The sequence below is a fragment of the Pyricularia oryzae genome (genome assembly GCF_000002495.2).
Source record: "Pyricularia oryzae 70-15 unplaced genomic scaffold supercont8.8_4, whole genome shotgun sequence".
In the NCBI taxonomy this organism is placed as follows: domain Eukaryota; kingdom Fungi; phylum Ascomycota; class Sordariomycetes; order Magnaporthales; family Pyriculariaceae; genus Pyricularia; species Pyricularia oryzae.
In genome coordinates, this window is record NW_003803357.1 from 86,543 (window position 1) to 111,580 (window position 25,038).

Genomic DNA, 25,038 nt, shown 5'->3' on the forward strand with positions numbered 1-25,038 from the left:
AGAATCTTCGTCGATAGGCGCCAATAGACTAGCTTCCGTGCTATGCTTACCCTGGCCGTGACAAATGTCACGGCCAGGCATACATTGGAGAACCTCAGTGTATTAGGCGCTATCGACGAAAATTCTAAACTGAAGAGAAGAGAGAAATTACAATCGTCGACGCGCTCAAGAGACGCGCTTAAATCCGGAGGTAGTGGATCCTTGTCCGATCCCTGGCTCGGTGTGGAGCCGAGTCGTGATTCTGAGGGTAGGTCTAGGGGCCTGATCCTCACATTAAATACCGTTTTAAATTTCCTTTTTTTTATTATTATTTTTTTAATCGTTACCAATTATAATATTAAAGACGTCGAAATTGGTATTAATAATTTTTTCAATTTACAAAACGTTAAATTAGTAAATTACCGCGGTATAATCCGCGGAACGACGTTCCGCCGACGAAACAAATTTAAAATTATCGTTCGAAAACGTATTTTTTTATAAATAACGATTAAAAATATATATTTGGTAATTATACGCCAACGGTCGAAATTTTAAAAAACGTTCGTTAATTTAAAAAACGAAAAAAAAACGTTTGGAAAAAAAAAATTTACAATAATTATGGTAATTGGAATTTAAAACGGCAAAATATCGTTTTTACGTTTGCGAAACGTTACGGTAATTATTCCGGTATTATTATTACGGCCGGTTTTTATTTTGTTTTTAAATAATTTTTTGGTAATATATAAATTATAAACGCGCAAAAATAATATTGCAGGTTTAAAAATAATTATCGAATTGGAAAAACGTTAAAAAAACGTTATAAAAAAAAAAACTCCAAAAAAATTGTCGTAAAAATATTTTATATTAATTTGCACAAATACCTTTATTTATATTTTATATAACGTCCAAAAAACGGATTTATATCGAAATAAATTTTTAAACGACCAACCGAAATTTGTTTTTTTACCAGGTAAAAATTTAAATAACCGAAATAAAAAATAGGTTTTGGACCGATAAAAATGAAACCGTTATTAAAAATTAAAAAATTGTTAATAGCGCGAAAAAAAACGAAAAAAACCAAAAAAACGTATAATTATTAATTATAACGTTAAATTTAATTAACAATTAATCGAAATAATTGGAAAAACGAAGGCGATAAAAAATAAACGGTAAAAAAACGAAAATAATAATTTTTGGCGTTTCGATTTATATAATAATAATAACGAAATATAAATAAATTTAAAAATATTGTCGAATTTATGGCGAAAAAAAAAAAATTTATAAACGAAATAATTATTAAAAAATTTGCAATTAATTAAAAAAACCGTTATAATTATCAAATAATAAATTAAACGAATAATAGCAACGTTAGATAAAATTATTTAAATTTATTATTTTCGGAATTACGTTCCAATTTAAATGGCGCCTATAATAAAAAATTCCATAATTAATTCCGGAAAATATAAAAAATTCGGCCAAAATATTAAAATAACGATTAAAAAATTTAATAAAAATTGTAAAAACGATATAATTGTTTTCGAATTTTTCGTTTGTTATAAAAAATAGGTTTGAAAATTTTTAAACGCGAAAAAAGAAATTGCCGGTATTGGAATAGAAGGGATTGCGTTTAATTTATTAATTTAATCGATAATTTACGTATAGATCCGCACGTAATTTATCCGATCTTCGATTACGGGTATAAAAGCAGAAAAACGATTAAAAGTTCGAACGTAAATAGATTAGTCGTTAGACAAGAATATATTACCTTTTACCCAATAATAACGTTTTGTTGATCGATCGATTTACGAAAGGCCTATCAACAGTATAGATATTTGAGCCACTACCTTTGTTTAGTTTGCTTTGATCCACTTGGAATATCATTCACGTCATATGCATACCAACATACTGCTTTATGTTTGGTAATTCTCCCATTATTCGATTGTAGAATCAATTTTGTTTTTGCGTATCAAAAGCCCCCGCGCCCGCCGCCCTCGACAGCAGCGGGGGCGAGACATGAAATGTGGCGTATGGTTTACTAGGCCCAGGGTGGAACAATACAAGGAAAACGCAGCGACCTCCACGAGTCGCTTTGATATTGACTCATAGATGGAATTATTTAGAGGAACTGGGCCAATCATTTTTAAACCGCACAAACTTTGAGCCTTTTCTACTGCATATACGCCCGGGCAAAAGGCCAACTTGGTGCCATTCAATCCTTCAATGTTATAAGAGTGGTTAAGCTCCAGTATATACAATATTTATTGGCAGCCGCAGTTCTTGTTCGCGTCGCAGATTGTGAATTGTTTTCTTTGTAAACTGCACTATAACACTGTCAGTACTAAGCCACCTTTATTGCTTTTTCATACAAGCCAACTTACCTCCGCCTCGCATTCTGTTTGTGCGTCTGGTTGAACAGCACGGCTTTGTGTTTCCAGCACCAGCGCAAGGATCGGCGCGGATTACAAGGTCGGGCAATTTCTGCCCTGTGGTGAAACTTGCCACGCCGCAGGCAAGGGCGGCAAGATGAATGAAAAGAGTAAACTATGACGCATCTTTCCTAGATATTCTGCGTGGTATGTAGGTCTGGAGTAGTACCGGTATCAACGACGGTAGTCTGGAGACGACAAAAGCATTGCGACTGGCAAGTTTGTGGTAGAATTTATATTTTTCGGTTTCAAATTTCACTGCCTTTTCCTCTTATGTCTCTTCTCAGACAACTGTAGCACTTGATAAAGCTATTTCACCGATGACGCCGTAGGGGGTAGCTAACAGTTGAAAGCCAGGTGTAGATCCCGTCTCCCTGGTGAGCATGTGTCAGCTAATATATATCACTTGTCACACACAGTCTAATAAATGCACATGCTTAATCGAATAACTTGGCAAGCTTCAACTATCGCCTTGATCCGGCTTAGTTGCTTCTCTCATGGATATTAATGCATGGTCCTCACCACAACACAGCTCTGGCTGGGCTCCGGGCGATGGGTAATAATTCGGAACACGACGTCGTGCCATACCGCTGGCGCGCTCGCCGAACTGAGACATGATGCAGTTCTGGTTGGGGTTTCAAGAGTTGGACGAGTGATCAGATCCAGGGGTCGCCAGTTCCTCTGATGAAGATGTAGATGCGACTGGCAGCGTTTTTGGGTCTTGCACTTTTGATACCACCCTCATTGTGGCTGTCGGTACAGGGTGCATGCCCAACAATTCGGCTTGCCAAAGGCTTCAATGGTGAGGTAGATAATGCGGGTGTCGTGGTGATAACGTTGCGTACCCCCTGTTCGGCACCCCCCCTGTTCGGCACCCTGAAAATCTAACAACGAAATGCCTACTTTTATAAACTGATTTAAATATAAAATTATCAACGGACAAAAATACAATCGTTTTCACGCTTCTCCGGTTCATTAACCTCTTCTTCATCAGCTAAAGGTTCCAAATTTTCTATATCATTTTCCTGCAATCCAATAATGTTCTGTTTGTTAACCAAAAGCTCGTTTGGATCCGGAACCACCCTCCTCCTTTTAACCGGCCGTATTGCCTCCAGTTGTGCTTCCAATAAGCTGATTTTTTGCTGGGCGCTAGCCAAAAGGGTATCTTTGGCTTCGAAGCTTTTTTGGACTTTTGCAAATAAAAGACGTGAAGTAGCGTTGGTTTTGTTGGATTGGGAAAGTTTTTGCAGTTGAAGTCGGATATCTCGGGTCGTTTTAGGGGTTTTCCAAATAAGTAAAGACGGGTCGTTAATTTTTTGGGCTGGGCTTTCCGGTGTTTTATCCCTTTGCAAACCGTTGTTTTTATCTTTTATAACGTTGGCGTTGCTATTTTCTAACAAAAAAGGGCTTAAAAGTGGTTTAACCAAGTTTACCGGCCATAACCCCGTTGTACGCCAACCAGATTGAATGGTTTTTGCTATAAATGCTTTTAATCTGGCCTTTCGATAACAAAGTAGGAGATTTCGTTTTCCAATAACTGTTGAACAGCAAAATTGGCTAACAAATCCAAGTTGACGTCGATAAGCTTCTTTTAACGGCCCAAAAACCGATAGATCCAATGGTTGAAGAACGTGTGACGAATGAGGGGGTAAATATAGGAGTTGAATATTATTTTGCAAGCAAAGAAGCATAAATTCGTCCGTTATATGTGATCCATGGCCATCCAAAACTAATAACCGCTTTTCAGGGGTTAAAGGTTGGGTATACGGAATAAACACCTTTTTTAACCATTCGATAGCCGTTTGGTTATTTGTCCACCCGTTTTCGGTTGCATGAAATTGCCAATTATCGAAAGGGCTTAAATCCGTGGGAAACCATTGTTGTTGTACGTTTTTTCCCTTAAATATAACGAGGGGAGGGAGGGCAACGCCCGTAGCCGATATACATTCGATTATAGTCGTCCAATCACGCGTTCCGGGCTCTTTTCGTTGCAACGGCCGGATCCCGTTAAGCCCTAATACTAGGCCATTAGATCCTTTGCCTTCCATTATACCGGTTTCGTCCATATTCCAACGGTTTTCCGGTTTAATAGCGTTAATAACCGGGTTCGTAATATAAAGCCACCAAGATTTAATTACCTCCGTAGTAGCGCCATTAACCCGGGCGTTATCTATTCGACGGGGCCTTTGGGTTTTAAGGATTGGATAACGAGCCAAAAAACGAGTTATCCAACGTTTTCCAAGGCCTTTTGTCTCTCCGGCGGCTTGAAGAATTCGTTCGGCAAAAAAGCGTAATTCTTGATGCGTTGGCGGAAGCCCTAAAGCTGTTTGGGTAAGTACCCAATCAGCCAAATGCTTTTCCTGTTCCGTGGAAAGCCTTTGAAAAGGGCTTTGTGCTTTTTTATAAGGTTGAGAACCTTTAAGTCGACTTTGAAGTGTAGACCTAGGTATTCCCCATTTTCGGGAGGTTTTTGCAATTGGATTGCCATTATTGACGTCGTTAATTGCAGATATAAGCTGTTTTTCAGTATATTGCTTCATTGGAAAATGGAGAATTAAAATCAGAAAAAAGTAAATCCAAAAGTGACAGATTCATCGAGATATTTATAATAGAAGTTGGAGGATAAAAATAAAAGTGTTGTTATTTTTGGGTGCCGAACAGGGGGGGGTGCCGAACAGGGGGTACGCAACGTTACGATAGACGACGAGGAGACGGGCCCCCAGATTGTTTACTACAGAAGGCGTCGCAAGGGAAACCCGGGAGATGCACAATCAACGCGACGGAACTAGGGATGCTCGTGGCACCGTGGAAAGTTGTACATGTCCCCAATGCGACATCATTTGGCACATTGCATGTTTTGCTGGCGCAAGCACTTTTGCGCGCATTTTCGGAGCACCAGGTGAGCCAAGTCTGTCGGTTCATGGGCAGACATTAGTCTCAGGGCTTATCCCTTCTCCGATCGCGCCACAAAATCCCAGCCAACATTATCCAAAGCAAAACTCGTATTAGAGCGTTATCTTAGGGTGGTGGGGGGGGGGCAAAGATAATTGCTCCTGTCTTGGTGCCAACCAGCGCTTATAGGTGCCCAGTGAAACTACGCGTTATGAAATTATGAGGCTTTTCCCAAATACCACGAGGGCTCACTTCAAACTTTGAGTAGCAAAATATACTGTTCGAGGTGGCAAATGGTAGGGCAGCCCCCAGAATACATTAGCTCACATTTTCTTATGCAGCCGCCACATACCGTGCTTAAGTTAATCAGTTTCAAATACGACGTGTTGTGCTGGTTTGTAATGCTTGCAGAAACAAATCATCCAACAATTCAGCCAGTACCAAGCCAATGCGTTTCCGGGGTGTTATGCGCATGAAAGCCACCCGCCACGCTAGAATCGAATGGAAAATTGATGGGTTGGTAAGCTCCACGGGTTTAACCACGCAGTCCATATTTTAAACTTACCAGCATTATTTCAATTTCACGGGGGCGGGCCATTGACGCATGTGGCTGTCGAAGCTTAACCTCTCTACCGGTATACCGTCCTGGGCTCGTATCTTTTGTAAAAGAAAACTCTATCATGTTCGTTTCGCTTTGGAGGCTGTGATTGCAGAATGGTTTAAAATGATATCTGAACTTGTTCTGGATTAAATTAGTGGCTGGTTAAGGGCGCCGTTATGTCACCTGTGCCTACCACGACTTTACTTTTCCTTTCATTGCGAAAATCTACGTCTTTCTCTGGGAGAAAATAACAGTACTTTTCCTGTCTTGAAACTAGTAAAGGCGATGCAGCTTGATTATTACAAAGTCGCAAGGCCGGTCTGTGGTAATGGTGCGTTGCGCGTGAATTGGCATAAATCGAAAAAGATTAGTTCACCACAGTTTCCCGCAACAAGTTGAGCTGTTGGTTGGCACTTTTCTTCTTGTCATTTAAAAAGCATTTGACGCTAAATCATTCTGTAATGTCGTCAGTCTCTAATCTTTCCCACTTTCTTCTGTAGCCAGCCATGTGCCTCCTCAATATCGCCTCCGGCGTGCATAAAAACTCTACAAACGAAACTGCCTTGATTGTTCTGCAAAGCATCAAGGTCAGTCGCTCCTCATCTCCCAGCAAGATGTCTAATCCCACAATCGGCTCTGATGAGTGGAAGGCTCAGGACAAGGGCCCTGCAGTGCTCGCAGTCTCTTGGATCGTCATAATTCTCAGTTCCGCCTTTGTGATTTTCAGGATTTACGTGAATGGCTGCATCAGGGGGAAGCTTCGCAGCGACGATTGGTTTATCATTGTCGGACAGGTATGTTGTCTTTTTTCCCATGCTCCCCCCTCCCGGCTGTCAATCTATAAAATAATGTATTTCTGTTTCTCACACTTCAAACCCCAGATGTGCGGCTATGTGGCAGTCATTTTCACGACTCTCGCCGCCCGGAGCGGAAATGGCCGGCACGTGGCTGTGCTCACACAAGACCAGCTATCGGGATCCATATTTTGGTCAACCATCGCTTTCGTCCCGGGCTCGCTCTTTATTGGGATACCCAAACTGGCCGTTGTAACGGTTCTTACGCGCCTTCTCAACCCGACGCGCTACCACACCTGGTTCCTGTGGTGGCTGCCGATATGGTGCATCAGCTCCGTCGTAGTCGCCTTCATTCTAGTTTTGACCCGATGCTCACCCACAAGCACGCTTTGGGACCCTTCAGTTCAGGGCAAGTGCTTTGATATTAAGCACCTGGTTAACTACGGCATATATTCTGGCAGTGAGTCTCGATCCGGTCATCCACACTTATTCTCATGGACGCGTTTTGCCTGACGTCTTTTTTTTTCTTTTGTAGTATGCTGTTCGATTGTGGACTTTTATTTGGCCATATACCCTTCGGTGGTTCTTTTCAAGCTTCAACTGTCGTTCAAGAAGAAGGTGGCATTGTCATGTGCACTGGGAGTCGGCTCAATGTAGGTTCCAACCCGTCAATTAGTATATTGCGCGCAAAACAAACCCTGTCTAACCAATCAATCCAAAGCTCTGGCGTTATTGCCGTTATCAAAACGGTCCGGACTACGGCCCTTTTGAGTCAAGATTTCACCTGTACGTCTCATGTCTCACAGGTGTTTGCCCCAGCACATGAAATGCTTACACCAATAATCTATGCGCAGATGACGTACCCGACCTGATTGTTTGGCTGTTGATCGAAGGAAGCTCGATCATAATCGCATCGTCCATTCCTGTTTTACAACCTCTCCTCGAGGTTATTGTAAAGCACAACCCCTTCTCTACAAAGGGCACCAGCGCCGCGTTCTCCTTCGGAAGGGGCAAAGGATCAAGCAAGTATAAAAGTGGCAGCAATCCATCGAACTTCACCAAAGAAAGTTGTCAGCACTGCAAACACTGTAATGGGACGGATTCCATGCACCACCCGCCGACCAAGGACCGTGAGGACCTCAGTTACATGGTCGACAGTGTTATTGGCACCAAAGAGGATACTGTCATCCAACATGGATCCTTTCATTATTCTACGAGCGTTTTAGGGGCGGGTACGCCGCAGAATAATGGCCTTGGTGGTGACAATGAATCGTCACCTGTGACCATGGGGGGGATTGTGAGGACGGATGTGGTAAACATTTCATATGGCAACGCCAAATGAAGTGGAGCAGTATTGGGGGGGAAAGGCGAAGAGCAACAAACGCAAACAATGATCCAGGTAAGTAAGTGGTTTTGAAGTTACTATCTAATAATTTCACTTAATGTATAACCGCCCCCCTCCCCCCACCATATACACACAGAGTCGTTGGAGAATCCAGTTTGGAACAGTATTATAGCAAGCTAGTGGTTGGGCGGAATTTGTATTACCAAATGTCAGTACAGCTTTTGGTAAATTAATCGGTTTGTTGAACGTTGCTCCAAATGGCCAATAGCTGGTTCAAGGAATATATTAATGCATCTCTGACAAACAATAACCAGACGAGCGGTAGAACCGGTGCAGCCTAGATAACTTGTGCTCCAATTCTATAAAACGCGTGACGTTGCACGTGCCTTGAGGACTAACACTAAACGCCTTCAAGTAGAAAAAAAAAGAAAAAAGACCCCCTGCCTGGAGCCCGATCACGGTATTGGCGACATTTTAGTGGATCCTCTAAGGGGTTTACGTGGTAAGACACTTAACTGAGGGTTATAAATGCATTATAGCCAAGCAAGGGTATATATAATATGGCACTTCGATTTGGTTTATATTGCACAAAGGCCAGCTGGAAGCCTGGCAGATAGCGTAAAGCTAATAACGAGGTACTAGTGCGGTGTTAGAGGCGTAAATTTTTATGCTAGGCAACCGTATGAACAGGGTGTAAATTTGTTGTCGCCATATCATGTCGGGGTTGAGGCGGAGCTGTGTTATCTGGAATTGTATACCTGTTGTGCAAAGTATCGTTTAAAGTGCTGGACGTTTTACAATGCTTGCGTACTCGCACCACTATGAGATGGTGAGGTTTTGGCGTGCAAATTCCTAATGGTGCTTCTTTTCCAACACTGTGCCACGCTCATAAGATTTGCCAACATAACCTCCGGTAAGTATTCTTTGCTCTTGAACCATATAACCTCTGGGGCTCAAGGGTATTACGTGGCAGATAGGCGTAGGTTGAACGAGCTTCATGAATAAAGTTGACTAGCGGCAGATACTTCCACAGCAAACTTGGCTGCCCATGTCGGCTTGCAACAAAATGCCGTCCCAACTCGTCGTATGGGCTCATTGTTCATCTTTATCTCCATCCAAATCGGCTACCTTGACTCACGATACTTTCACAGGGATACATAAAGCCCAGCCCTCTCCCGAAATCCCGAATGCATACCAACTGCGCTAGACAGGATCCTGCACCAGTACCGTGAACCGAAGACAGAATACTTGACATTATTACTTTTTCTCTGGAAAACTTTTGCCATACGACGCTACCTTCCAAGAAGATGCTCTTTCTCAAAACTCTCCTCCTTCTCCTTCCAGTCGCATGCTTAGCGGAGGTGACAACCGAATTTCCTCCCACAAGAGTAGAGGAACCCGCAGCGGACTGCTCCAACAGCGGTACGTGCGCTGTAAGTCCCGACTAAGCCTCCAGCCCACTGTCTTGCATAATTTGCGTGCGCGCTGTTTGCTAATTACATATATGTATCATTTGTCGGGTGGCTTAGTTCTGCGATGGCATATGCCATCCTAACCGTCACTGCTGTGGGGGTTTTTGATTTTTGTATATGCCTTTAAGGTTTCGCCCGGAAAACGAGGGAGGGGAGCTGTCAAGTTGGTGGCAAACAACTCATGATGGATATTCAACCAGGAAATTCTCATGGACTAGCCTTGCGAATATCGAGACACAATTTACCTTTATTTTCTACCAAGTAACATGTGATGAACATTTTTCACAACATTGATGAAACGAGTATAACAGCACCACATACGTCTACTAACAGAGCCACCCTAGTTTCTCGAAGCAGTTGGAAGAATATAGGGTGGTTGGTTGGAACTTGTAGGTGCTTGACTTGATATATTTGAAATTCACTAGCAGGAAACATAGCCTGGGTTGGGTTTTTTTCGGGGAACCTTGAGCTTTGAAGCAACCCTAAATTTTGTCGTGGCTATCGTCATTCTAGAACGTTCCGTCACCAATGCTAATCCAGGTGGGCGCGGGGATCTCGGTGTATCTTGGGCTCTTAGCTGCGTCACATTGAAGACTCGTGTTGCGCAATCTGGAATATGTGCCCGGTCGATAGAATTACAATCCTGCTGTGAGAGCACCAATTCCATTATCAGATCGAATGTAACCCAATTATTCTGTGGCTAGTCCGCATTAAGGAAAGTATCCCCTTAGGACCGTGTACCAACACATAGAAGACCTGTTATGCCCAAATTGGCCCGGTTTTCCTCGCAATGCTGAATTACCCTACCCTGACTGCTTCAGTCTCTCGAGAGGGTCAGCGGAGCAGAAGTGGCGTGGTAAGTACCTCCCAGGCAAGGGACGCAGTAAAAACATAGAGAGGTTCGCTCCTTCCGAATCGACGTTAAAACTTTCGTCCAATTGAGGTTTGATTTTGGGCAAATTAGGTTTTCAAACTCAGCCAACGTGAAACCGAAACAGTCCACGTTCTGAAAACAAATTCAACAAAAGAAACTCTATGCTTGTAGTGATGAGCTTCGCTTCATTTACCACATACTGATTTACTCCGCTGATAACTATTTACTATTCCGGTGCATAACGATGTTGCTCCCTTGTCAAATGTAGGTTCTATTGCACGTGACTACATTTACACCAATTGCAAGGTTGGGGTTGGTAGGAAAATGTGGGGAGAGGAAACAAAAACGAGGATTGTTTCTCGGATTCTTTTCTTGGACACCTGCAGCAATTTTGTCGGCTCGTTCATTTTGCCTCTCGACCACTCGATCTGCCCTGCATAATCGTATCTCGGTTATCTCGGCAGCCTAGACGCAGGTTCTACAGTATGGCCTGCACTGCTTATGTGTTATAGAGTTCTTGTCAATGCAGGTCAATGACACGTCAAAACCCAACCTCGTCAACCTTGGTAAGAATACCGACTCGAGCAACGTCAGTATTTCCGGGACCCAAACTTTCCCCGTATTGAAACGCCAGAAGGTAACAACCACTGCGAAAAATCTCTGCCACCCGAGCCAAGGCCACGAGGCCCAGCTGTACTCTGGGGAGCGACATATTGGTAGCAAAGGGTCCATAGAAAGATTGTGAATGTGCTTCAATTTGGGGAGGCCCATGCGAGGGTTTTCCAAGGACTATGGGAGGAGCAGATACCTCCTAGGTTGGGCGGGAGGCTGAGCCTCACGAACATCGTATCATACCGGAGCCGGAGCTATCGAGTCGGCTTTCCAAGAGGCCGCACCGACAGAGAAGGAGACGTGGATTAGTACATTGAGTCTTACTCCTGAACAGGCTATTGTACATTTCAAGGGATGTCAACGCTGCGGGATCACTGGTAAACTTGGACCTTTTGTATTACAAGAGCAGTTCTAGATTGCTAGTCGAGTTCCTTAAGACATATAGCACTCTGACGGCTTGCATCACATGTGGTCAGAAAGTAAGATGATGAGAATGTGGAAAATAGGAGTTCTCGTGAACTGTGAGGATCTAGTCAAGGTTGACCTTAAGAGTAGATGAGATCTCTCAAGATATGGATGCTTGTCCGCTTAACCAAACTCAGTACCTTGCCATAGGGCAAAATGTGACGCCTCATGTTATAACTGATTGCACAGGGCTGCCGATCGCTAGTTGAAATCAAATTTCCTAAACTTGAGCCGCCTTGTGTGGTATGGCAGCTTCTTCCACTTCCGTCTGTGGTAGATAATGGCCGAATATGGCGCTTTGTTTGTGGACTGTCTGGTCTGGAATGCGATCACTTGCAAACAAGCGTAGTGGTGGCAGATAGTGGACCAAAGTGCTGGTTATCAATCATCTAGGCTAGGGTGTAGTAGTCGGTGGATCTTTGTGTTAGCCCAGGCTGTTGACTTCAGCGGCAGAGCAAGAATTCCCAGCTCAGAATAGGCGAATCCAAACACGCCATCTACGCAATCCGGGGCCATTATCGATATTCCAGATTGTGGAGTACGATCCAGATAGGTAGGTTTATGGTAAACTGCGACAAGTCTCCAATGGCAATTTACCCAGCCTGCCTTTGTATCTAAGAGCTTTGGATTTTATGATTGTCGAAGCTTTGGTGTTGGCCAGAGCCTTGTCAATTGGTCTACAAAATATTCTGGCTGAATTATCACCTACAACGGCGAGTAAGCTGGACGTTGGCAGACAAACAGGTATACAGTCTTTTCAACCCAGCCTGGCATCGAATTTCTTCGTGCATGGGCGGGAGAAATGGCCAACCATAATTTGAGAGCCCTGTAGCTATTTTCTACCATGCTCTTTCATAGGGCCTTTAATTCCAGGCTGATTACTAGGTATCGAGTCACTTGAATACCAGTGGACCTACCAGAAATGAGTCGTTATTAAAGTATCCCTTACTTTTCAAGCCGACCTTGCAAGCAGCATCATATTATTAGCTCTCGATACAACATGATCAAAGACTGATCTACACTTCGAACCTCCATCTCGGATCCGTGTCGCCCTGCCAATCCTCCAAAGCCCCCACGGCCTTGACCTCCTCTGCAATGCCCTCCCTCCTCGCGTTCTCCCGACTCAGCAGCCTCCACAGCGTCAAGACGACAATGATATTGGCCGCCAGGTAACCCAGCGCAAATGAGTGCCCGACGATGAACCTCGGCCCGTCGCCGGACCGGTAAAGCTGCGTGCCCAGCACCGCACCCAGGTTCCCGACGCTGATCTGCATCCCGTTGGCCACTGCCCGCTTGGTCTGCCCGGAGACGTTGATGGCCGGCCAGGACAGCACCAGGGCCACTGCAGGGTAGATGCCGCCGGCGGCCAAAAACGTCCCGAGGTAGGACACGCCCGGCCGCGCCACCGGGTTCGTGTTGGCCAGCAGGACGACGTAGCCCACGATGGCGAGCGCGGCGGAGCCCGCGATGGGCAGCGCGCGGCGACGGTACCTTTCCGAGAGCGAGGCCACGGTCAGCGTGGTGACAAAGGCAAAGGCGTAGGGCGGGATGGTCAGCAGCTGGGCCACGGCCGACGTGTAGCCCAGGTTGGCGATGATGGTGGGCAGGAACAGCGACAGCGTGTACAGCGGCAGGCTGACGGTGTGGAAGCCCAGCCCGTACAGCCAGCAGGCCGGGTCGCGCAGCGCCGCCGTCACGTTGGCCCAGTTGAAGCGCTCGTCGAGCGTGGCGTCGCTGTCGGCCGCCAGCCGCGCGTGGATGCTGCGCTTCTCCGCCGGCGAGAGGAACTTGGCCGTGTCGGGGTAGTTTTGGATGAAGAAATAGGCGGCAAGCGCCACGGCGACGGTGGCGATGCCCTCGAGGATGAAGATCCAGCGCCAGCTGTTGGCCCACACCACGCCGCGCATGTGGCCGATGCCCCAGGCCAGAATGCCGCCAAAGGCTCCGGCGAGGGCGGCGCCGGAGAAGAAGAGGGCGATGCGGTATTGGCGCTCGCGGCGCTGGTACCACATGGAAAAGTAGTATACGACTCCGGGGAACAGACCGGATTCGGTCACACCGAGGAAGAATCGGGCCGCGAAAAACCCGGCGGGGTTGGTGACGATGCCCATCAGCGTGGCCACGATGCCCCATGCTACGGTCAGGGTGGGCAGCCAGAGTTGCGGCGTTGTCCGCTTCAAGATGATGTTGCATGGTATCTCGAAGATGACATAACCGACAAAGTAGATGGTCAATCCGGTGAGGTATTGATCGCCAGCTGAAATTTGAGACTTGGTCAGTTGACGTCTATGCTGAGAGAATGAGACGTGGATTAACGGAGAGTGTTTCTTACACATTCCCAGATCGTCCAGGAGGCCTTCGATGCGAGCATTGCCGACTGTAGGAAGGAAGGTGGGTTAGTCAGTCGAGTTAGGTTGTCATCTCAGTATACATTTAGCGGCTACTTACCGTTGGACCGATCAAGGAACGACAGGAGGTACAGAATACCAACGGCTGGCAGTAGCTTCCAGTCAATCTTTCGCAACAGAGCCTTTTCATTCATCTCACCAAGCTCGGTATCGGAGTCCGATGGTGGACCTGTGTGGTCCTTCTTGTCCTCGGAAACCGTCTTGCTGTCATCACCATTTGACGGACGCTCGTCGTCGCCATGATGAGCGACGGCAGGCTCCCTGGAAGCGGGGAAGTCACTCATGGCTACGGGTTGTAGTATGGGGGGAATGTGTTGATGCTCAAACAATGAGCCGAACACGCCAAATACCGACGTCAAAGCACCGTTGGAGTTTTTTCAAGCATGCAACAAGCCATCCGAATTTGATTTCATTCTGTCGCAAGCAGCAGCGGCGTTTCAGACACGTGCTCGTCATAGATTTCATCCTATGCATGCCGCAATATGTTGTTTTATGCCAGGGGCCAATTGCACCATCCCAGAATACCACTACTATCTAAGAAAAATGCCCTGCGTTGCTGCAGTTGTTCCAAGGTTCAGTCTTGGAAATATTTTCAGCCAATGAGATCCTAATAATACCATAATTACATGATGGCATGCACAGAGAAAGGTTGATCTTCCGGTTGGAGATTACCAACCCAACCAATGCGGTGCAACTTCCCCACGATGGCGCAATTTTCGGCGCGCATGGCGAACAGATAAGCCAGAGTCGGAGACGACCAAACCCACATCCACCACAACGCGACCACACGCTTGAAATTTATCATTCGCTGCGCAGAAGCCCCCCGCGGAGATGGACTTCAAAATCTACTGTTCGTTTGTTTCAAGGCTTGGGTTCGTACCGATTGCGGATTTTGTCAGCATTCGCGTTTAATATAATATCCAACGTGCAATCCGTATATTTTTATAATTTTTGGAAATAGCAAATTTACCGCCATATACAACGAAAATCGACAAATTGTCCTTAGATTTACATAAGAGAAACTTTTATTTGGACCCGCAGGTACAAATAAAACTACGAATTAAACCACGGCGACGCGGTTTAATTGTAGAGTTTCGGGTTTTAGGGATAAGCCCTAAAACTAATTGGGTTTTATTAAAAATCGGAACCAAATATATACGCCTCGCTCGCGTATATTAAATTAAACCTTTTGCAATTTCTAACTATATACCCCTTTGCATTTTTGTTAATTATATTTAACATTTAATAATTATTGATTTCTTATATTATATTACATACTTTTACTAATAGTTATTACTACAAGTAGTATTTTAATTATTAATAGTAATTTCCTTTACTATTCAAATTAAAATAGATAAAAATAGCACTTTCCGCATTAATCTGCTTAAAAAAAATGCATTTTATTTCAAAACTCTAAAAATTAAATGTTTACCTCTCATAAGGGATGCGTGTTTTGAGGTTTATTTAATTAAATCTTCTCTTCCCTTTTATATTACTTTTTGTTTATTTGCATTATCCTATCCTTGTCGCTTTCGTCACAATTTATTTGGAAATGTTTACATTTCCACTCTACTTTATTATTCATCCATTTAGTACGTTGTTTATTTTGTCCTAACAGACACAATGAACTTCAAATCGATTATCACCTTATTTTTTATTGGCGCCGCCATGGGTGCCGCAACCTCCTCTGACGAATCAGCCGCCCCCAAGTTGGTACGCCGCGACTGCTATCAGGATTGTCTGTCCAGTTTTGCCGGCCGCTATTCTTCTGACGGATTGGCCGAATTTTGCACCCGCTATTGCGCAAAGAAGAAGGGTAATCAAACTTAAATTGGGGAATATTTAAATTTCGGAAAACATGCAGATGAGAAAAATGGGAATTTCAATTTACATTCGCTAAAATTGTAAATTTCAACTGAAACTTCAATCTGTCCACCAAATTTTACGATACGACCCGATAAAACTACGCAATATAATCCCAGTTAAAATTTCTGTCTCCTTAGTTCAAATTTATCTTTACTATTGTACCACAACCGCTCCATATTTGCGTGGTTAATACCCGCGTTTTGATTAGATGCTATCAGAATAAATGTCAAGGCATCTAGATGCAGTGAATTGGTGGCATTGTTGGAATTGGGAGTTTTGAAGAAGGCACTAGAAGAGAACGGGTCGGGACCGCATTAATAAGGCAGACAGAGAGAGTAGTAAGCAACGTACAAATCACGGCTGCGTCGTGGATGAGGGTGAAGTTTCGTTTACATAGGTACCTACCTTATAAATGGCACCCATGAGCGATGGGAGGGGGTTGGAAAATCAAACTTGTTTTTTGGGAATGCTAGAGGTCAATCCTATATCTCTACCAACCACCCAGAGAGTAACAAAGCCTAGAGAAAGGTCAGCGGGCCTGAAATTAGTTGCTTGATTATTTCGGCAAACTCTTGACCGAATTTTGTGGAGCTGTGTAGGCCTGGAACGTGGCCGCGCCGGTAGGCTACCAGCCTGAAAATTTATGATTGATTCGGAAATAGTTTCAATGTTTAGTTTAAACCGCTGCTGCGCAGTGGACCGAGCGTTCCATATATTTTAACAGCCACGTGGCTTTTTGGCCAATCAAATCGTTTCACAAAGAAAGCACTCGTTCTAGTTTGAGGAAAATTTGTTAATTTTAACCGTATATGTAGGTAAATTTGCGATTTCCAAAGTTCACTCCTTTTTAATAACTTAAATAGAAATCGGAAAAATATACGGTCCGTACGTTGGTTATATTAAGAAACGGGGTTTTTAGCAACGATTTAATTGTGGTTTTTAATACGCAAATTGGTCGCATTGGAAAAAGCGCTCCTTTATATTTACATGGAGGTTAGAATTGTTAAAAATTTGGATTTTTTCGATTTTATTTTAATATTCTTTTATTTATGTATATAATTTGAAAACTTTTGCGCGTGGAGGCTAATATATTTTTTTCTTTTATTACTAATATTTGGTACAAATATGCTGAAAATGCCAGAAGATAGGTTATATAATATTACTTATTTGGCATTTTTACAATTATTATTCGATTTATTGTTCAAATATGTACAAATGCACAGTGATTTAATAATCTTTTGCCTATACGGTGCCCGTACAATGCGTATACCGTATTACTTCGCCTGTTTACGGTGAAAATCGACAAAATATCCTCAAACTGGAAAAAAACGCGATCTTTTAAACCAATTAAATCGGTCGAAAAGCTATATGGCTGGTAAGGTATATAGAGCGCTCGGTCCACTTTGCGAAGCAAGGGTGGTCTAATCTGCGCACTGAGACTACCCCTATTCAGCATCAAGCGGGCATCGCGGTGGCGTATTGTTGACCTGGATTCCACCCCGTTTCTTCTCTCCACTGTCTGGGAAGGGCAGCACCCAGCCACCTTCGTTATCCGGCGTCGACAGCCACAGACGGAGAAGATGTCTCCTTGGAGCCGGCGGGGGAAAGTCTGCAACAGCCACGGACATGAAAAGTTAGCAAGCGCTTCCCATCAAAAGAAGCAAGTGCGGAGAACAAGAAGCCACGCCAGGAGGCACTCACCTTTGTACGCCGTCCTTGCGTGTAGTATGTGCGCGTTGCTCAGGAACTGAATGTCGCCAACCTCGAGGATCATGTGCAGGGCCAGCCGCTGGCATGTGTCCTCGAGGATCTCAATCGCCCGCTTCTGCTCCTCGCTCAGCGGCGGGATGATGCCCTTGTCGGAAAACCTCGTCAAGCTGCGGACGTAGTAGGGATTAAATTTGCAATAGACCCTCCCCTTCCCGCCCGGCTCGAGATAAAACACGGGCTGCCTGGTCCACTCCTCCTGACCCTCGCTGACCTCCCCCTTGCGGTCGAAATACCAAATCGGCCTGGTCAGCAGCTCGGCGACGTCGGGGTGCCTCTGCTGCAGCTCGTTCCACACGGCGTGGACGCTGACCAGGTCGGACTCGCCCCCCTCGGCGGCGCGGTGGACGCACAGCAGGCCGACGAGGTCGCCGTCATCGGCGTGGAAGAACTGCCGCGCGGCGGTGCGGTAGATGCGCACGCGGTGGATCTGGCCCGCGTCGTCGCCGACGTCCTTGACGTGGCCCAGCACGTGCCCGCGCCCGTTCTGCGACACAAAGTACCCCAGGTGCGTGCCCAGGCCCATGTAGGCCGTCGCCGTCTTGCGCGGGCCCCACTCGGTCGCCGGGAAGCCCTTGAACAGCACGAAGCCCTTGCCGTCCAGGAGGTCGGCCCGCAGCGCCTCCAGCGTGCGGTGCAGCGTCGGCAGCGGGAAGTTGCTCTTGGAGATGCCCGTCAGGTCCACGCCGCTGGCGATGAAGGCGTCGGCCGTGGCGCCCAGCTCGGCGACCTCTGACGGCGTGAAGCGGTGCGTCCACGAGGTCGCATCTGCTTCAAACTGCTCCTTTTGCCAGACCGTAGGGCCCGTGATGGATTTGGGAAAGTCTTGGTACGGTCTTAGAAGGGAGTAGATGGGGTTGTGTTGGCCCGACGTGCGGATGCCGTCGGGAAATATGGAGCGGTCGGCTTGGTTGTTGGAGGGGGTGGTGGTGCTGGAGGGCCGCTTCGTCACGATGTTGATCGCCGACGGGGGCTCCGAGATTAGTGCGCCGGGTGCCATGGTCGAAGTGTGATGTTTGGCCTCAAAACGAAGCGCAGTGTTGTGTGATTGGTTGAATTGGAGGAATTGTTTAAATGACGGGGAGAGGGAGCTAACGACAGAATGAGCCGTTGCGAAACGATATATAACATAAATAAATGTTTTGGTTATGGTGTTGGGTTACAAATCATTTACTCCCCATACTTGTCCTACGTTACTAGTTTCACTAATGGCGTAATGCGTCTACAAAAACAGTTTGGTTAATAGCGGAACAGCTGCGACTGTAACTGGATCGTGGTGTGCAATCCTTTGGCGGATGGCGTGATCGATTGCGTGAGAGCTCAGTGACAAAGCTCCAAACTAATTTTAACCAACGACTGCCTCAAGACTATGGGGTCCCCACAATGTCATGACAATTAATGCACTAGGCAGTGTCATATCCATTGATTCACTTTGATTGTGACGCTGATAAAGGCAGATGATAAACGTTGAAGGAGATCGGGGACCACCCCGCCGACGCGATTCTCTTGGCGAACGACTGTGAGAGTAACGTACCTTCAAGCTGGAGAACAACCAAATTCACCACCTCATGGGCCAAACGCAACAGAATGATAACAATAGCTGCAGCTGACTTGATACTTTTGATATGCCTGCTATATATACCCAGGTAGTTAGGTAATTCAAGGATATCCCGCACTATTCGACAGACCAAAACGCCACGGGGTCCACGGATGAGCCTCCAAGCGGAGCCGCGTCGCAGAAGCAACCCATCTCCTGTAGACGGCGATTCCAACGACCTTCCGCAAGAAGTTGACAATTGGTGAGCATGAGATTGATTCGATCCGCCTAGCAAACAACTTCTCAAGCCTCCTCAGCAGGCCACAGGAACCACGAGACGACAATGCAGCCCTTGAGAAACGCGGCAGTCCACAGCGCAGCGGCGATGCCGAACGAGGTGTGCGCGAGCAGACCTCCGCAGCAGGCACCAAACAGCAGGAGCAGCGGGGCGGCGGTGCGCTGGTTGCGCTCGACGTTGCTGAGGGCGAATAGGTTCTGGTCGCTGAAGAGATCGCAGTAGATGCTGGTGAGGACGACCGAGGTGAGGGCGTTGAACTTGAGGGCGCGGCTGGTGATGCACTGGCCGCAGGCCTGGAAGGCGATGAGCGCGATGGGCACCAGGACGGTCCAGTTGATGGCGTGCTCGTCCGTCTTGGGGCCAAAGGTCAGGATCACGGCCGCGGCGGTGCACAGCAGCATCTGGATGGCAAAGGACGCGACGAGCACCCAGCGCTTCTTTTGGCCAAAGTAACGGTGGAAGCGGCTGAAGCAAAAGGAGCCGAGGCAGAAGAAGATGAGCGACGTGCCCGACTTGATCCAGCGCGTCGACTCGGTGGGTGCGGCAAGGCCCAGGCCGATGTACACCGTGTTTCCTGTGAGTTTGCCGGTTTGTCAGCTCAGTGCCATTGGGGGGTTGATGCGTTGACGCCAGTCGGGTGGTGATAGGTTCACGTACCGGTTTGCATCGAGACGAAAGATCCCCAGACGGAAATGGACGAGCTGTCCAGCAGACCAGTGATGACATAGCAGAAGAGCAAAACGATATCGGACCAGCCGCGCCGGACGTCGGCGTTGAGCTTCTCGCGGATGCTGGCCGACTTGTGACTGATGGTGCGGTTGCCGTTCCCAAGGAGTGGCTGCTGCTCCGAGTCGCCAAAGCCTCCCGCGCGGGGCGTGATGCCCGTGGCTCCGTAGCCGCTCATCCTTTTTGCGGTGTCCTGCCGGAGAACCTTTCGAAGCAGTAAATTGGGTTTGCTTTGTGAGCTACATTTTATCAAGATTTGTTGGTTAGCAATGGCAAGTGAAAGAGTCGGCCCGGCACGTGCTACCGTTCACAATGCGGCGCCGTTGAGGATGCGTTCTAAACAGGCACGGTACGGCACCTACCAGTACGGGCTTACCTGCCGCGGTTCCTGCTTCTGCACGTAATTAGTGCGTTGTTGCTGTCACCGTGACAAAAGTCTAACAGTGTCGCCGACAAACAAAAAAGTAATGCCAATTCCAGAATGGCCTGATTTTGACGCGTTGGTGATCAAGGACCGGCGGGGTATCAATTGACGGCAGGACAAAAGAAGGCAGCACAAGTAAAAAAAAAGTTCGGAGCAGGCGCAAATTCTTTTGTCACGACGCGCAAGCTCGGAGCTGTTTGGATTTTTCAGATTCGTAAAACAAGCTGGGCTGGCAATTAGCGAACGGGAAACCCGGTTCTGGAGCTCTGGTGGGTCTCGCCGCGCTGTATGATAATGGCTGGCGCTGGCCATAAACCCCCCGATTCAGCACTGATCTCCAGCGGAGGTGACTGTTCCAATGACGGTGGGTTTTTTGCAATCGCCCTTCAACACGCTTGATCCAGGCCCAGCCCGGAAAACTTTACGCCGGACCCGGCATCGGTTTTCTGGGCGTGACGCAACAAAACTGCGCCAAAAGCCAAGACTGGCTTTTTTTTTCCCCAAGGCGCGGGGACAGGTGTGTTTGGGTGTCAACTAGCCTCTTTCTTGCATCAATCGACATCTTGGGAGCGGCATCGAATTTAGAAAAAAACAACTGTCTGCACTGCATGGGAAACGGAACGTCGCAATAGGATCTCTGTACTATACGGCAGCTCCTAAAGGTGTCATTGACAGCGATGCAGCCCTGAAGATGTTGCTGCGTCTCGATTGGCTGTTGATGGCCAATTGTGCAACGGACAGGATGGATGTGACCGCATGGTACTTGGCTATGCCGGTAAAGTTCGGATATGTCTCGGAAATTTTGACAAGGGCTTGTGCTTTTCGTTACGCATGCACTGCTCAATGCTTGGTTGCTTGGATGTGGTCGAGGGGGTTCTGTACAAAAGAGTTCCGTCAGCACTACTCCTTGGCGTGGGTTTTCTCTCGTGCCGTTTTTCTTGCATCAATGTTCCACAGAGAAGAATGCTTGCTCGGGGAGAATTTGCCGGTGGAGTGGAGGGAAACAAGCCCAGACCTTGTGGAGCTGGGCTTTTGCTGAGTGAGGTAGGCGGCGGCAGGCCCGTTACTGTAGCTGAGGTCACGACTGGGCGAGTCAGTCCCGGATTGATGTGCCTTGTTGTTGACGAAATGCTGGAGTGCGGGGCTAGTGAGGGGAATCGAAAGGGGCAAATGCGCCATTGCTACGTAAAGCTCCAGGGGTGCGTCCAGCGGCTACCAAGCCTGAGGGGGAGCTTCAGGCCGAAACAAGCAGGGCTACTGCGACTTTTTGTCTCTTTTATTTTATTTTTTTTTCTTTTTCTTGACCGGCTGCAGTGGGATTGGACTCGACGCGATTGTCCAATGCCTGACCCTGACAAGAAACTCAATGGGGAGAGCTAGCTTTGGTTACCAGTAGTACTCTATGCCCAGGATTCATCCGATATAGATCCGACCGGCTACGGTCTGCATGATTGGCTGGCGGGTGTGGGTTGACATGGAGAGCAGCAAAGAAGGTCCAGAATTTTATCAGGCAATTACCCAACCATTTTCCCTTGCAATTGCTCATGCCGAGCTCCTCCGATGATGGATGACGATATAAGGCGACGCCCTCGCAAGTCATACAAGCTCCGCACGTGCCATCTACCCTTTGGTTCTCGTCAATTCTTGTCTTGATTGCAAGAAAGAAACAGCTCCATCTTCTTTCACTTTGCTATCATCCCAAGTCTGCCTGAACTTTGTTCTGGGAACAAGGTGATTTTGTTGGACCAAACAGCAGTAGACAAAAAGACAGACACTTGCGCTGTCCTTGTCTGCAATTCCTTCTTTTTGTTCACATCTTGTCTTCCCAAACACACACCAAAACCACCGCCAGTATGCGCGTCACCCAGTTGGCAGCAGCCTCGCTCTGGCTCGGAGCTCTGGTAGCGGCGGTCCCGCACCGCGACAGCCCCCAGCAGCGTCTCGCAAAGGGCCTGGAGCTCGACGACAAGTACTACACCTTCAACAAGAAGGCCGCAACCAAGGACAAGTACAGCGAAAAGGGTACCCCTTACACACCCAGCCACCGCGACCCCCTCGACCGCTTCGTCAACCCTGACAAGGAGGATCTTGACCCTCTGCCGTACCGCAATGGGCTGGGCGCGTCGGTCCTCGGGCCCTGGAACAAGGAGCGCTCGCGCCAGTCGCCAGACCTGGTGCGCCCGCCCAGCACCGACTCGGGCAACGTCGCAAACATGCGCTGGTCCTTTGCCGACTCACACATCCGCATTGAGGAGGGCGGCTGGACCCGTCAGACCACGGTCCGCGAGCTCGGCACCAGCTCCGAGCTCGCCTCGGTCAACATGCGCCTCGGCAAGGGCGTCTACCGTGAGCTCCACTGGCACAAGGAGGCCGAGTGGGCCTACGTCCTCGACGGCGAGGTCCGCATCACCGGAATCGACTACGAGGGCGGCAACTTTGTCGACGACCTCAAGGCGGGCGACCTCTGGTACTTCCCCAGCGGCGTGCCCCACTCCCTCCAGGGCCTCAGCGAGAACGGCACCGAGTTCCTGCTTGTTTTTGACGACGGCCGCTTCTCTGAGGAGTCGACCTTTATCCTGACCGATTGGCTCGCCCACACTCCCAAGAGCGTCATCAGCAAGAACTTCCACCTCGACCCCCAGATCTTTGCCCACCTGCCCAAGACCGAGAAATACATCTTCCAGGGTCAGATCCCAGGCTCCGTCGACGAGGAGCGGCCCAAGGGCAGCAACGTCAAAAAGTCCAAATACAAGTTCAGCCACAAGATGCTGGACCAGACGCCCGAGAAGACGTCGGGTGGTGAGGTCCGCGTGACCGACTCCAAGAACTTCCCCATCTCCAAGACCATCGCGGCCGCGCACGCCATCATCGAGCCCGGGGCGATCCGCGAGATGCACTGGCACCCCAACGCGGACGAGTGGTCCTTCTTCATCCGCGGCAAGGCCCGCGTCACCATCTTCGCCGCCGAGGGCACGGCGCGCACCTTCAACTACCAGCCGGGCGACGTCGGCATCGTCCCGCGCAACATGGGCCACTTTGTCGAGAACATTGGCGACGAGCCGCTCGAGATGCTCGAGGTCTTCCGCGCCGACGAGTTCCGCGACTTTTCGCTCTTCCAGTGGCTCGGCGAGTCGCCCAAGAAGATGATTGTCGACCACCTCTTCGCCGAGGACCCCGAGGCCGCCGCCAAGTTCCTCAAGGAGGTCGAGAACCCCAAGAAGGACCCCATCACCAAGTCGGACATTTCATTTGACGAGTTTGACCGTGAGCAGGCCAGGCGGGAGAGTGGCGAGAGCGACATCAACGAGCTGTGAAAGTTGAGATGGCGGTTTTAATATCATGAAATAGGGGGCGCAATTTGGAACTACCATTTGGGAACGCGAGAGTCTTGTGTTGGGGAAAAAAATTGCCTGCCATAATCTGTAGTCTATCAGACATTTTCCTAGCGTAAAGTACATAACAGTCATGAATGCCAAAATAACCTTAAAAATGACAACCTGACCCAACCTCCATTGAACTGAGTACAACGTTATCAGAGGCTCACAGGTTTCACTGAACCAACTGAGTAGGCCTACATCTGATATTCTCACGGGACGCAATGAACCGACACAGCTCAGGAGGCCGAACAACTTCAATCCAGCTTTGCACGCCTACACTGATGCCACCCAATCTCGGATAACGGCACTTGGGAATCGCCTCAACCACTTCACCACGTCAGCAACCTGCATGCACAGTCCCAAGAACACTCCGCCTGGCTGCAGGACCGAGTGGAGTGCTATGGTTTTTTTCCCTCTCGTAAACCCTAGATCTCGGCGCCGATGAACTGGGAGTAGCACAGAGACGCAGTGAGCCCATCTTGCTTCCCCCAGCTGCCAGCTGCCAAAACAAAGAGCCTCGGGATGACTTCCGCCCCGCAGGAGCGCAGCACTGTAAACAAGACCGGCACTCTAGATGCCGAGGCCAGCAAGTCGAGGCAAAGCTCGCCTCTCCCAGCAACAAATGTGCACTTGCCAAAGTGGATCCTCCCCCCGGGGGGCGCTTGGTTGGTTGTTTCGTCGCTCGGCGCATCCAGGCCTATCGAATCCTGTGGCTACAAGGCATATGGGCACAGTCCATTTGGGGTAAGTGGACTTTTTTTTTTCCAAAACGGCCTCCCCCTTTTTTTTCTTCTTTTTTTCTCTTGTCCGTGTTCTTGGTCCTCCCTTGCAAGATGCTGGCAGTTCCCAACGGCAAAAAAAAAAGAGCCCACTGTGGAGGTATCGGAGCGTCAAAAAAGAGCTTGAGAAGCCAAGCGAGAGCTTGTTACCCCGCAAAAGCGAGGTAGCGCCCCCCCAGGCAAAGCCGTACAAGACCCCCGTCGCCCCCCCATGTCTGCTGCCAGTTGGGGTCAGGACTTTGTTCCCACTCTCCAGTTGTCAGCAGGCATAATCCCGGCTCGTTCTTGTTTCCCCCCTATTTCCTCGTGCCATGGTCTCCCCCGTTCACATTTTACTCGGAATTATGGTTCAACCTTAGTTCTGGCCTCTGGTCAAGTGGAACTCTCACTCATCCC

General features: G+C 47.9%; 6 protein-coding genes across 6 annotated transcripts; 3 read left to right on the forward strand and 3 right to left on the reverse strand.

Annotated features, from left to right (window-relative positions):
- Positions 1–6,404: 6,404 nt before the first annotated feature.
- On the forward strand, positions 6,405–8,034 carry MGG_10257 (uncharacterized protein; the record flags this gene model as incomplete). The annotated part of the gene is made up of 5 exons (XM_016990510.1): positions 6,405–6,692; positions 6,780–7,152; positions 7,228–7,345; positions 7,414–7,478; positions 7,547–8,034. 5 exons carry the CDS (start codon positions 6,405–6,407, stop codon positions 8,032–8,034), a joined length of 1,332 nt encoding a protein of 443 aa, XP_016846028.1.
- Positions 8,035–9,344: 1,310 nt separating this feature from the next.
- MGG_18122 (uncharacterized protein) lies at positions 9,345–11,128 on the forward strand (the record flags this gene model as incomplete). Its single annotated transcript, XM_016990583.1, has 5 exons — positions 9,345–9,470; positions 9,843–9,898; positions 10,331–10,365; positions 10,652–10,699; positions 10,896–11,128. 5 exons carry the CDS (start codon positions 9,345–9,347, stop codon positions 11,126–11,128), a joined length of 498 nt encoding a protein of 165 aa, XP_016846029.1.
- A 1,348-nt stretch (positions 11,129–12,476) lies between these two features.
- On the reverse strand, positions 12,477–14,152 carry MGG_10255 (uncharacterized protein; the record flags this gene model as incomplete). The annotated part of the gene is made up of 3 exons (XM_016990509.1): positions 12,477–13,717; positions 13,793–13,837; positions 13,909–14,152. The coding sequence occupies 3 exons, from the start codon at positions 14,150–14,152 to the stop codon at positions 12,477–12,479; spliced, it is 1,530 nt and encodes a 509-aa protein (XP_016846030.1).
- A 3,027-nt stretch (positions 14,153–17,179) lies between these two features.
- MGG_10254 (uncharacterized protein) lies at positions 17,180–18,501 on the reverse strand (the record flags this gene model as incomplete). Its single annotated transcript, XM_016990508.1, has 2 exons — positions 17,180–17,343; positions 17,436–18,501. The coding sequence occupies 2 exons, from the start codon at positions 18,499–18,501 to the stop codon at positions 17,180–17,182; spliced, it is 1,230 nt and encodes a 409-aa protein (XP_016846031.1).
- An 840-nt stretch (positions 18,502–19,341) lies between these two features.
- On the reverse strand, positions 19,342–20,240 carry MGG_10253 (uncharacterized protein; the record flags this gene model as incomplete). Its single annotated transcript, XM_016990507.1, has 2 exons — positions 19,342–19,910; positions 19,994–20,240. 2 exons carry the CDS (start codon positions 20,238–20,240, stop codon positions 19,342–19,344), a joined length of 816 nt encoding a protein of 271 aa, XP_016846032.1.
- A 1,826-nt stretch (positions 20,241–22,066) lies between these two features.
- Positions 22,067–23,982, forward strand: MGG_10252 (uncharacterized protein). Its single transcript, XM_016990506.1, has one exon. It carries the CDS (start codon positions 22,340–22,342, stop codon positions 23,798–23,800), a length of 1,461 nt encoding a protein of 486 aa, XP_016846033.1. The 5' UTR covers positions 22,067–22,339; the 3' UTR covers positions 23,801–23,982.
- The last annotated feature ends 1,056 nt before the right edge of the window (positions 23,983–25,038 follow it).

Excerpts from the sequence above, each read along its gene's own strand:
- MGG_10252 (XM_016990506.1), top strand. The coding sequence starts at position 22,340 with ATGCGCGTCACCCAGTTGGCAGCAGCCTCGCTCTGGCTCGGAGCTCTG.